Source organism: Branchiostoma belcheri, unplaced genomic scaffold, assembly GCF_001625305.1.
Source record: "Branchiostoma belcheri isolate BF01 breed outbred unplaced genomic scaffold, Haploidv18h27 scaffold63, whole genome shotgun sequence".
Classification (NCBI taxonomy): Eukaryota; Metazoa; Chordata; class Leptocardii; order Amphioxiformes; family Branchiostomatidae; genus Branchiostoma; species Branchiostoma belcheri.
In genome coordinates this window covers 152,263-166,081 of record NW_017804276.1, presented here as the reverse complement: position 1 = coordinate 166,081, position 13,819 = coordinate 152,263, and the positions used below count along the sequence as shown (strand labels likewise).

The 13,819-nt window shown below is 43.6% G+C and overlaps 2 protein-coding genes across 2 annotated transcripts; one reads left to right on the top strand and one right to left on the bottom strand.

The window, feature by feature from the left end:
• Positions 1–372: 372 nt before the first annotated feature.
• Positions 373–3,240, top strand: LOC109483244 (histamine H3 receptor-like). Its single transcript, XM_019786233.1, has 2 exons — positions 373–697; positions 2,053–3,240. The coding sequence occupies exons 1-2, from the start codon at positions 373–375 to the stop codon at positions 2,991–2,993; spliced, it is 1,266 nt and encodes a 421-aa protein (XP_019641792.1). The 3' UTR covers positions 2,994–3,240.
• Positions 3,241–4,564: 1,324 nt separating this feature from the next.
• Positions 4,565–9,959, bottom strand: LOC109483249 (uncharacterized protein C6orf229-like). The gene is made up of 5 exons (XM_019786237.1): positions 9,835–9,959; positions 9,221–9,358; positions 7,118–7,225; positions 6,290–6,439; positions 4,565–4,738 (listed from the first exon to the last, which is right to left on the bottom strand). The coding sequence occupies exons 1-5, from the start codon at positions 9,911–9,913 to the stop codon at positions 4,593–4,595; spliced, it is 621 nt and encodes a 206-aa protein (XP_019641796.1). The 5' UTR covers positions 9,914–9,959; the 3' UTR covers positions 4,565–4,592.
• Positions 9,960–13,819: the final 3,860 nt, after the last annotated feature.

The window sequence follows — 13,819 nt, the reverse complement described above, 5'->3', positions numbered from 1 at the left end:
GTTATTTAAAGCTTTCTAGTGATGATGTCCCAACTGTGCTTGGTGGCAACGAGTTCCAGTCTACGATAGTTGTGGGGAAATACGAGTTTTTGAACACCTCAATTCTTGGTTGATAACTCTGATATTTATGAAGCAAGTTTAAACTGTAATTTCCAACACAACAAATTGGACTCAACCAAATTTTCGGCTGTACAACTCCAGTCTTTGTCAATTAAAGGAATGAACAATCCACCGCTTCCGTGACGTCACGCAGATACTATACGTGAGCAGTGGATCATAGGTTGCAGAAAGTCTGTGGCGCCCCCCGTCTCTGTTGAGGGATGGTTGTAATGCCCTGATGTTTGACGGCATGACTGTTCCTTACAGATCAACATGAACGGGAGTGCGGAAAACTCAACGGAGGGGACGCCAGGGGATGACCAGGCGCCTCTGTCCCCGGAGGTCACCGTGCTCCTTGCAGTGGTCATCTCCATCGCGGCTTTACTGACCATCGCGGGGAACGTGCTGGTCATCGTGTCCTTCATCCTGGTCAAGGAGCTGCGCATCTCCAGTAACTACTTCATCCTGAACCTGGCCATCACGGACTTCGTGATCGGCGTGTTCGCCATGCCCGTGTACGCACCGTACCTGCTCAGCGGGGTCTGGCAGCTCGGAGAGACCTTCTGTACCGTCTGGCTTGTCATAGACTACGTGGATGGTGAGTATTCCTACCTACTGCATATTGATAGTAAAACCTTATGAAAAACATAAACTGTTCTCCAACTCAAAATTTGACTCACCAGAAATTTTCGACTGAATCACTCAGTCTTCCTCAGCTATCTGACCCAAATGCTTGTGCACTTCAACCATCGCTCAACCGGGACGGGGATCGATATCGACTTCAGACAACCTTTGACCCTTTGCTGACGTCACACGTGGGAAAAATCACGTGTCCACAGCATTTGGGTCAGGTAGCTGAGGAAGACTGAGTGATTCAGTCGAAAATTTCTGGTGAGTCAATTTTTGAATTGGAGAACAGTTTAAGTTTTTCATAATGTAATTTACCAACTTAGATGAACTTTCATGCTGAAGATAGTAAAACCTTGTCACCCTCAACATATGTGTAAAATAAGAGCTCACAGACCTACCCTGAACAGAGACGGGGGGCGACACAAGTTACCTGGCACGTATGACCCGCTACTACGGTCACGTATCTCTGACGTCACGTTCCAAGGTTTGACTTCTTATTTTAAGACAGAGGAAGACAAAAGATCCCACTTTTTCTGTAATATGTGGGTTTTCGGATGTTAAGAGGAGAGTAGCTTTCTTTTCATTTGTATATGTGTGAATGTTAGGGAATTTGGATCAAAGAGTTCATTTCGTTCTTTGCTATAGAGAGTACAGTTTGAGATAAAATGCGTTTCGTCTTCATAATCATAAACTAGTAATTATAGTTTTTTTATAGTAAACGTTAAACTTTATTCCAACACACAATTTACAGAGAGATCAAATTTTCAGCGACCACTGTCACCTTCATCAGGATAATTAATGACCAATCACTTCACGACGTGATCTCGCGAGAATTACGGTTTACAAACACGTGACCTTATTCACACGAATCTTTACTGATACGTGACGTAAGCAATTGTGAAGTAATTGGTCATTAATTATCCTGATGAAGGCGACAGTGGTCGCTGAAAATTTGATCTCTCTGTAAATTGTTTGTTGGAATAAAGTTCAACGTTTTACTATAACTAGACAAGTAACATTTGCAAAGCAAATGCATAATGTTTACCTTCGGACATGGTCTGACTTTTAAATTCTTACTTAAACACATTCACATACATGTACTACTAGTATATGGTGACAGGAGCAGAGCAGACCATGAACTTGCAACATTATGTAACCCAACACCAGTCACCATGGTGACAGACGTCAACAAATCATGCCATTGGTTAGGTCAGAGGTTAGTGTTTGGAACAGAAGAGGAGGAAGAAACTGAGTAAAAACAATATGTTTACTACCAGCACAGATGAACTTTCATGATAGGTTTTTGTCATTTTACATCCTCAGGTTCCGCCTCCGTCCTCAGCATCACCCTCATCAGCCTGGACCGCTACCTGCTGGTGACGAAAGCCATCAAACACCGCGCGCAGAGGTCTCTGAAGAAGACGGTGGTCATGATGGTGAGCGTGTGGATCATCGCTTTCCTGCTGTACGGACCCGCCATCCTGGTCTGGAGAACCCTGTCAGGCGTGGAACTGCCGGAGGGAAAATGCTACGTGGGATTCCACGAGAACTTCCCGTTCCTGTTCTCCACGGCTCTTGTGGAGTTCTTCATCCCCTTCACGTCTGTGGCCGTGATGAACTTTGCGACGTACTGGAGCATCAGGCGGAGGGGGAAGCGGCTGCGGCGCCACGGGGCCATGCGCACCAGCAACATCCGCGGGGAACGGACGGGAAGATCCACCGGGAAGCTGGCGAGAAAACCACAGCTGCACCTCACGGTCAGAACGCCGGCGACAAAGGAGAGGAGGCTCTCCCGAACGCACACCTTCCCGCCGGCACAGCAGGACATCAAGAACGCCGCCAAGCAGCTCAAACTGAGCGGCGAGCCGCCGAGTCAGAGAGTCTCGGACCTCTCCAAGAACACCCGAGCGCGGGAGAAGAAGGCCGCCAGGGCCCTGGCTATCATCGTGACGACGTTTGCCATCTGCTGGGCTCCCTACACCATCACCATGCTGGTCCGCTCACTCTGCAGGAGCTGTGTGAGCGACACCCTCTTCGAATGGGCGTTCTGGATGCTGTGGTTGAACTCCATGTTGAACCCGTTCTTGTACGCGATGTGCCACATGCAGTTCAGGGAGGCGTTCAAGAAGCTGCTCGGTCCTTTCTTCTGCCGGTGCTGGAAATGTGTCACCGGGGATAAACTAAAAAAGCGTCCCTCTCTCACGGACATCAACAAGTTACCCACGCCAGAGGACAAACAGAAAGACACAAATGGAGCCATCTAGCTGTTTGGTCCTTTCTTTGTGTCGGTGTTGGAAATTTGGGACAAGAGGCAAACGAAAGCGTTTTCTCTCACGAACAGTAACATCTTACCCTCGCAAGTTGGTAAGCAGAAAGGCAAAAGTGAAGCCATCCAAATTCTTGGTCCTTGTGAGCAGGGACAATCACGGACAATTTACATCTTACAATCGCCGATGGGAAAAAAGGACGCAAACGACACAGCAGTTTGCGTAGACGACGCAGAGTGTAGCAATAATGGACCAAAGTAAAAAGAAAGACACGGATGGAGCCATCTAGCCATTAAAACAGCATCTAACAAAAGAAGAACTGTAATTTCATTTATGCGTTACACAGTTCTGGACGGATTGACGGATGATCATCACCTTTATTTTCAAGATGTCAAACCTGAGACAAGACTGTAAGGTTTGAACCACTCTCACCGGGAAGGACCCCTGCTCTTTTCGATAAGCGTGGTGGGATCTTTATCGTCCTCCAGATGTTGCTCTTCTCGCGGCACCTCCGACTTTACGTCTTATCCAAGAGGACGTCCCTAACCGAAGCTAGGTACTCATCTTAACCTGAGTCAAGTGAGAAAACAGGACAAAACCAGCTCTATAAATAAGACTAAGGTTTGACTACAGGACACTGCTACTAAAAAAAGAGCTATGCGTCCGAAATGATGATGCAGTTGTAAAAAGATGAGTTATGAAAATTATATGTTTATTTCTTATCCTTATATTCTTCTCAGAGCTCAGTTCAAGATGTATTTTCAATCGTTTGTGACGAACTCTCGGATAAGAAAAAAACTTTGTATCAAGACGTTAATAACTTGCGGACTTAGTAAATACCTTATTATCATCTAAAAAACCTAGTATATTGTTGGTAGCGAGAAGCCGCTGTGATGATACTGTGTACGTCTTTGGTATATTTTCTCATGCTGTGATATTTTTTGTAAGTTACGTAACAAGTTACGTTCACATTCGTGGTCGGTCGTCCTACGATTTTGATGCCGTAGAATTTTCAAGCTGGTTGTGAGAGAAACATAAACATACTCCAACAAGGACCTAAGGCCACAGCAAGTAATTTTTATGGATGACATCAGCGCACGCATTACTTTTCGCCTGATTTTGGATAAAAAATTGTTACCTTCTGACACCATGCCGAAAATGGGCCGGGCAAAGATGTCTGTTGCCATGCCGGAACATGGATGGCAGAGGAGACAAGAAAAGGCTCTGATTTAATGTTTTGTTTCTTACTTTGATGCAGTGATATGTGATGTTGGCTGTGTATATGTGATGTTCCCACTGAATCAAAACCATTTGTACAATGATTGAGTCAAAATTTTAAAATGTAGGAATCTTCTTTTTTTAGGCCCACCTCAGTGTTTATTTCGCCCGCTCGCATTAGATTTGGAGTCTTGGAGTCTGCGGAGGATATCATCCATGAAATTTACTTGCTGTGGCCTAAGACAGTCTTTTCCGTAACAGAACAGCTGAATTTTGCAAGACACGCACATGACTAAAATGCTTCCATTTCACGATCGTATAGCGATTGTACGACGATCGTACGGCGATTGTACGGCGATTGTACGACTATGTCCTTTACTAGACGTCGTCTCCGAAGCCAAGTAAGTTTAGTATGACGTCAGCCTCGTTGTCGTTCCAGTTGGACCAGTCCAGTGCGCGTGCGCGTCTCAGCTTGAGGTCAACATTCAGAACATCAGAAGCCATGTTCAGAGTCGTGGCGTCATCTGGGATCAAAAGAAAAAAAATCATCTATACTATCATGAAAGGTCGTCTGTGTTGGTAGTTACATGTTTAGAGTTAAAACTTTAGTAGATCCAGCACAAAACATTCTCTCACCTAGAGCTTTCGACCAGTCACTGTGGTCTTCCTCAGTAGACTGACCCAGTGAAGCTTGCCACGTGGCTTCTTTGAAGTGTGACGTCAACACTGGGTCAAAGATATCTGGTAGACGATGTCGGCCCTCGTCGCGGTTCAGTGAAGGGAGATGGGCCCTGATGTAGGGCCCTGATGTAGGACCCAGTGTTGACGTCACAAGCCTCACTGGGTCAGTCTACTGAGGAAGACAAGAGTGACTGGTTGAATGCTTTAGGTGAGAGAATTTTTGTGTAGGATCTAAAGTTTTAACTCTAAACAAAATCATTTATAGTATTTTGATTATAGAAAAGTATCATGCAAGAACGCAACTCAGAAATACAGTCATACCTGTATACATTCACCACTCAAAGCCAAATGGCTTAACGAAAATGGTCACAATAGACAGGTGATACCGAGACAGGACGTTTTGATTAATGAAAAAAATCAAAGCAACCGTCAGAAGACGTAGTGGCCAAAATGGCTAGATGGTCAGTGTGCAGAGGTGGTCATTTGTACAGGTATCACCGTTTGGTTGTTTGTTACACATTATTTTAGTATTTAACGATGGACGAACATCATCATCATCATTTAAGTATTTATCTTCTGTCTTCGTCTTTCTAATAATCTAAATATATCCATGGAATGTATTTTCCAATACTAGAGTTCTACAGTGCGCTTGGTTGTCTACAATACTTTGTAAGTGATGACTTAGTGCAATTTACACTTGTATAATGTGGTCATTAAAAGAAGTGAATACATCAACCACTCATTATCGGATGTTTTCTTTTTTTTAAACAGTCCGTAGGAAGAAGGTAGAAATCTAAACTTCTAAAGCATCTCAAATGTTTTCTTTTAAAGACAAAGATGAGAATGGATAAAATGTTGATTATCTTAGGAATTCATGAATGCTAAAAGCTTTCTGTAGTAATGTAAATCTATAGGGAGACTACAGGCTGTGTTACGGTTTTCTCAAAGATCGCATTACCTTCGTATGTGTAGCGGTTTTGTTTTTTTGTGTGTGTGCTTGTGTATTTATTTGTTTGTGCGTCCGTAGTTATCTAGATAGAGTTATCACTCCAGTAACACTCAACCTCAATGACTCGTTTCCCCATGTCTCAGTACGGACTCGCCAAAAACAAACAAACTATGAACTAACGCGACCAGAACCAATCCTTCCGTCCCGGAAGTAACTACTTCAAGGAGGAATGAAACCTTTTAACGTTGATCAGATCATAGGTTGTTTTTCCACCAGAATCCATGAGTCTTTTTATTTTAGTGTGTAGAACTGTCATAGTACGGACTCGACACAAACACACAAACTATCAACTAACGAGACCGAAAACAATACTTCCGTCCCACAAGTTAATATTTCACGGAAGTGTAAAATCTTCGGACGTTGTTCAGAGATTATTTTCACCCACCAGAAATCATGAGTCTGAGTGTGTAGCAGGCCCACTGCTGGAGGTTCGGCTCGCCCGTACTACTGGCCATGTTCACCAGGGTCTGGACCAGTCCCAACTTGCGCAGTTCACACAGAAGGGAGTCGTCAGAATAACTAATGCAAAACTCTCCTGTAAGGGGACGAAGGAAAGGGCATATTTTAAAGACATCGCGGTATAAAAGCCATGTCGATTTGATTAATATATGTCGATGACATATGTGCGCGCACGAATTTTCGTCCGTTTCCAAAAAATGTTTTCGACCATGCTGTAAATCGTACAAAACATAGATGTCATCAACATTTATCTATCCAATCAACATGGCCTGATTATCATATGAATCTCGGCAGCAACCAGGTGTTTCAGGCCACACCGTCTTAATTTTATGGATGACATCCTCTGAAGACCCACAAACTAGTGAGAAAAAAAATTCCGGCCAACAATAAAAACGCTGCTAAACCACCGAAATACAAAGCTGGTATTGTGAATTCGCGGCAGTACATAGCGACGTATACGACAAGCCGGCACATGTGGGCTTTTTGCGGAATTTATGAATCGGCACTGTACGTATGTACTGAGTTCTTGAGTCGTGGAGCTTCGGTGCCATCGGTGCTATCCTCCAGAGTTACCATCGGCTCCGTATTGTACCTAACTACCATGGACTACCCAGGCCTAGAGCCAGGCCAGAGCCTCGGAGGACTTTTTTTGAGGGCGCGCGCGGATGTCATCCATAAAATTAAGCGGTGTGGCCTAACAGATATACACTATAAATCCAACATGGCGGATGTGAAAAGAGACCTGTATACTCACCCAGGGCGCTCATGCAGGCTAGCCGCAGTCTCACTGAAGAGTTGGACTCGTTCAAAATGAAGACAATTTTACTGACGTATTCCAGCACCGCTTTGGAACAGTCTCCACCTGCAGATGACAGCAAGGGAGTAGAAACAGTGAGTATAATCAAGGGTATAACCTAGTTAAGCTAAGGTCCCAATTAGGAAAAGGGGCCCTGGCGGGTAGCTCCCGGGCTGTTTTTTACCACTTTCTGGCGGGACCCCGACGTGGCCCCGCGGGGCATCCTGCGGCTACCGGGCTATTTTTTGGCCCGTCGGGGCCCCGATAAGAATTTAATTCTGAGTTAAATTCTACCCGGGCCCCGCTGACAAAAAGACGCCGTGACCTAATCGTGAGAACACCGAGAGGTACCCCTCCGGTTGCCGGCATTCCACCGGACATTTCTTACGTCACAGACCAGATGAACAGAATAAAGGTGTGTACTTCGTAAACCCGGGTAAAATGTGTGACCTCACAGATCAAATGATCACAACAAATACGTGAATTCTGCATTACGTATACGTCAATACAAGACATGGTCAGAGAATCTGCTGGGTACCTGCCGGGTGCCTGCCGTATACCGACCAAAGAGGGTGACAAAATTTCTTACAAAATAATACTGAAGGAAATCTTTGACCACGACAGCCGATGCCCGCTCGACTCCTGAACCCGGCCGGGGCCAGCCGGGGCTACATCCCCGACGGGCACCGGCGTAATTGGGACCTTAGCTTTATAGATAGACCATGGGCCAGGCGAGTTTACTGGGAAATAGTGTTGCTCCGCCCACAAGGGGACTGCCTGACTCCCGAGGCGATAGCCGAGGGTGTCAGGTAGTCCCCGAGTGGGTGGGCAACACTATATCCCAGTAAACTCGCCTGGCCCATGGTCTATCTGACTTAGAACATGACCATTTCCCCGAAGTTTCCTTTCAAACTTGTTCAACATCAGTTTTTCTTGTTTAATATCAGCAATGTCTTAGAGAAAGCTGGTCTGTTTGTGTTTTCTATTGTCCCTTGGGTGATTAGTGTACACAGAGAGGGACCTGGTCTCAATTAAAACCCAAAAGTGTGGTACTATCTAAAAAGTATGGTACTAATTTTATGCAAATGAGTTTTAGTACCACACTTTTTGGATAGTACAACACTTTTTTGATAGTACCACACTTTTTTGCACTATGGGGATATGGACACAGAAAATGAAGGGCTCTCATTGGCCTAGGGGTAGTGGCCATGTTCTAATTTGTATTCACTAGAAGCACAACGTTTTCCAATACGATAAACTGGAGATTTTCAATCAAAAGCCGCTGAAGTTCCAAACTGAGTTTTGTATGGCATTCTGTATTTAGGCATGGACGTAGTTGACCTAAAAATGATAATTTCGCAAACATGTAGTTCAACAATGGCAACCATAAGCTCAACCAATAAAAGAGTGGCAACTAGCAATTCAACAAGAAAATGGGGAAAATTTAACTAAGTCAAGAAATGATAATTTTAACATGAAGTTATTATAATCAAGTGACATATGAAATTTAACAAATGAAGGAAAGCTAAAATGCATAAGCAGCTTACAAGTTGTCAAGCATAAGGACAATTGGCAAAGTATTTCTGGTACGACTGGTTAGAACAGTACGGTGGGCTAGAACTAGGTTAGAAGCCTAAGGCCACACCGACTTAATTTTCTGGATGACATCCTCTGAAGACCGCCAAACTAGTGCGCGCGGGCGAATAAAAAAATTCCGGTCAAAAATAAAAATACTACTAAACCACAGGAATGTAAAGCTGGTATTGTGGATTTGCGGCAGTACTTAGCGACGACTACAAGCCGGCACATGCTGGCTTTTTGTGGAATTTATGAATCGGTACTGTAGGTATGTACTGAGTTCCTGAGTCGTGGAGCTTCGGTAGCCTGGGTGCCCGGCCCCATATTGTCGCTAACTAGCATGGACTACCCAGGCCTAGAACCAGGCCAGAAACTCGGTGGACGTGATCTTTTTTTTTTTTTTTTTGAGAACAGGCGAAAATCCATGCGCGCGCGGATGTCATCCATAAAATTAAGTCTGTGTGGCCTAACGGTGGTACACACCAGTGAACGCCAAGTGTCCCATGGTCATGACCGCCGTGACTTTATCCTCGTCCGCGGCCCCCGGGTCCTTCAGCACCGCCGCGCACAGATGGACGTCCCGGGCGTACCGGTTAGCGTCCACGTCAGAGAACAGGTCGTCTATGAATGAATGAATGAATGAATGAATGAATGAATGAATGAATGAATGAATGAATGAATGAATGAATGAATGAATGAATGAATGAATGAATGAATGAATGAATGAATGAATGAATGAATGAATGAATGAATGAATGAATGAATGAATGAATGAAAGAAAGAAAGTACTTTTTACGTTTAAAAAGTTGGTATTAGGCTCTTTAAGGCTCGGTAAGAATTCATCTTATCTTTCCTATTTAATAATTTTAAAACGCTATAAACGTTTACCTTAGAACAGGTAGGTTAAGGTTGTAAGGCGGATACGTCAGAGTACTTAACACACACACACGCACGCGCGCGCGCACACACACACACACACACACACGCACACGCACACGCACACACACACACACACACACACACACACACACACACACACACACATACACGCACACTCACACTGACACATACACATAATATGTCACAAGCTAAAATACCTTTCCCGTGGAACTTGGCGAGGGCGGCGTCCACATTCTTCTTGGCCGCGTCGTAGGCACTTTTGACTTTGCTGAACATTCTTGTCGACTGTTATTTGCCCAAAGTAAAACGAGACTGCTCCTGGTTGTGTGTAACGAGTGGCTGTACTCGTCTTGTACTTGTTTTGAAGCTCTCACTATAGCAACGGACTGGTTCTAGAACGTTCTCACCGTAAATGAGAGACAGGTAATCATTTTAGGGCACGGTCACATTTCCAATCCGGGGCCCGGCCGGGTTGTTTGCGTGAACGAAAAATTAACAATTTGTATTAAGAGTATACACAAATAGTGCTCATGGTTAATCTTCTAAAACTTTTTTTGTGTGTTTTGCTGTCTTGTATCATAATTTTCGTTTCATACGACTGCCCGGCCGGGCCCCGGGTTGGGAAATGTGACCACGCCTTTAGTCTGTTCATAGTTGTGTTTTCAACTTGATAACAATATTTGTGCTTGCTACTGTACAATTAGAAATTGTTTAAGACAAGTAAAGTTTAAACAGAACTTGTGATTGAAAAAAAAAACATACCGACGAAATGGAAAGTTTATGGCCTATGAAACTAAATCATTCAACCGTCCGCCATTCTACGTAGTATGTTGATGGTACGAAAGACCATAGGTACAATTAGTATTTTTTTCTTGTGTCTGTACTTCGAGTTCCTATGGCTACTTCGAGATTCTATGAGTACTTATAGTTTCTGTGGGTATAGTTAGAGTTTCTATGAGTACTTAGAGTTTCTATGGGTACTTCGTTATAGTACGTTCCCATACAAACCCTAAATACGCATACATACTCTTAAGTTCCCATACAAACTCTAAGTGCGCACAGAAACTCTAAAATGTTATACAAACCATACTCTAAGTTCCTATACAAACTCTAAGTGATCATAGAAACTCGAACTACCCATAGAAACTCATAGAAAGTACTCATAGAAACTCTCGAAGTACTCATAGAAACTCTAAGTTTCTCGAAGAAACCTCTAAGTACTCATAGAAACTCTAAGTATACCCACAGAAACTCGAGGTACCCATTGAAACTCGAAGTACACACACAAGAAAAAAAAGACTAATTGTACCTATGGTCTTTCGTATGAATGTGATTAAGGTCTCGGACCGGAGTTTTTTTCACGATTTTGGATCCGGCGGACACCCTCAGACCGAAGGGCTATAACTCCGCCAAAAAAAGTACGCCGGGAAATCTCATTACATCAGTCAACGGAGGTTTCCAGCCGGCTTCCGATACAATTTTGGTTATTGTCCGTCGACTCTATAATTTGGGTAGAAACTGTAGTTAAACGTAAATTTTGGATACGAAAAATGTAGTTTTTTTGCAGTTTTTTCAACGGACCTGCTTGGAAAAAACGAATTTTCCCAGGCTAACGGCTTATATGCTGAAATAGCTTACTACTTTCTGTTTCTGAAAAACAGAAAAAAAATATAGGTTGTTGCGATAAGTTTTTCACAAAATCCGGTGACGCGAACCCCTAGAAATTCCACATAGAACGCAGCTATTTGGGTCATCAGGCGACAAACCGCATCACCCTTGCTCGCGGACTAATACCAAAAACGCTTCGCTGGCCGTCCAACTTCACCGCGCCCGATAAACACTACAATCCCAAGGCTTTTTGATCAATTCAAAACCTAGTTGAAAATCTACAGCGATCGCCGAGCTATGGGGAGCCAAACCTAGCGTGACAACCTCGCAGATCCGGCGATTTACTGCGCACTATTTGGAACCCTGGTCAGAATTAAACTCCGACCCGGAACCTTAAGGAGACTATTTTTCATAAAAATTATCATAATTCTTCAGAAACATCATATCTATCATATATCCAAATTTTACATGTCTGCGATGAGTACTTTTCCCGCGGCAGAGGTTTAAAGTCATGTGAAAAATGCAGTGTTCTAAGGCTATATTGCCAAGTCTCGGGTTCCAGGTAGCGTCACAATGGGGCAATTAGAAAAATACCGTTATTTCAAACATCGCTTTTCTCAAAACAGTTATGACGGAAATAAAAGTCTGCTCTGGATCTTGGCTATGGATATATGTGTTCTTTTCGTGATTTCGGTGCCGCATACTTGCAGAAAACGTTCTTAACAGTTGGTATCGATGACGTCACGCAGTGACGTCATCGGGTCCCCTGGGAAAACAGCATGGGGTCGCGTTTTAGGTTCGTCGTTTTAAAGTAAAAGGAAGAATTCGTCAGATTTCGACCTTGAATGATAGACCAGGGTTCGCACTTTCCGAATCAAACGCGTCCGACACCAAACTCTTCACTATTACGCCGTGAATGGCCTATTAAGTAGCAAAGCGCTCCTTAAATGTGTGAAAGGCTGCATTATTACGAGGTGAAAAACACAATCTGGGTGATATTGCCGTGGCTAGGAGCAAGAAGTTGAAATAAACGCTGTAAAGATGTGAGGAGTACTTATTAGGCTATCACTTAACACCACCCAAAGGAAAGAAAGTCGCGAATTTAAGGAGCCCTGAACCGAACACCAGAAAACCCAGTTTTGCCTTAAGAAGGCTTAAAACACTTTGATTTTGCTGTTAGATGTCAGTTTAAGTCACCATAAATAAAGAAACTTCGCCGAAATTATACGAAAGTCAAATTCAGAGGTCGACTCATATAAAATGACATAGAAAGTGAATTCATGCAAGAAATGCTTACCTTCCAGAAACGATTAAAATTGCCAGAATTAAACTCCGACCCGGAACCTTGAATTGTTCCCTTTTTGACCGTTCTAGAATAAACTCAATGACAACGTTGGTACTGTACTAAGTAACCGGCATAATCTGTTAAACAAGCGGCAGATTTTTTTCATCACTCAAGCTGGGTCCTGTTGTACGTACAGGTTTGACTTCTATTTTACCCGTTCATATATAAATGGTTTATTTGCAAATTGACATAAAACTAAAACAACATTGCAGCCTAATAATACAAAATGTTGTACAAAAAGCTGAATTTTTTAAAAAGTTGAAGTTTTAGGGAACACACAAAATATCATCAATATTTACAAACATAACTAAACTAAATAACAAGAATATATACAATTGGTAGTTGGGTGATTACACGGTAGACTAAGCACCGTTTAAGAGTTTTGACAGGTATGGAATAGCACTGTTCCTGTACCTTACGGTTCCGGGTCGGAGTTTAATTCTGACCAGGGTTCCGAATTAGTGCGCAGTAAATCGCCGGATCTGCGAGGTTGTCACGCTAGGTTTGGCTCCCCATAGCTCGGCGATCGCTGTAGATTTTCAACTAGGTTTTGATCTGAATTGATCATAAAGCCTTGGGATTGTAGTGTTTTTCGGCGCGGTGAAGTTGGACGGCCAGCGAAGCGTTTTTGGTATTAGTCCGCGAGCAAGGGTGATGCGGTTTGTCGCCTGATGACCCAAATAGCTGCGTTCTATGTGGAATTTCTAGGGGTTCGCGTCACCGGATTTTGCGAAAAACGTATCGCAACAACCTATATTTTTTTAGTAGTAAGCTGTTTCAGCATATAAGCCGTTAGCCTGGGAAAATTCGTTTTTTCCCAGCAGGTCCGTTGAAAAAACTGCAAAAAAACTACATTTTTCGTATCCAAAATTTACGTTTAACTACAGTTTCTACCCAAATTATAGAGTCGACGGACAATAACCAAAATTGTATCGGAAGCCGGCTGGAAACCTCCGTTGACTGATGTAATGAGATTTCCCGGCGTACTTTTTTTGGCGGAGTTATAGCCCTTCGGTCTGAGGGTGTCCGCCGGATCCAAAAGCGTGAAAAAAAACTCCGGTCCGAGACCTTACAGATCTTATAGATGGTAGGCTAAGCTGGCACCCCCTTTTAAGTCCCTATTATGTATTTCATTGCGGGTGGGGGTAGCCAGGATAGTACCAAATCCCTCGTCACTTTGCTCTCTGCTCGGGTTAAGATATGGGAGTTGTACTGGGGGCCGCGAAAGG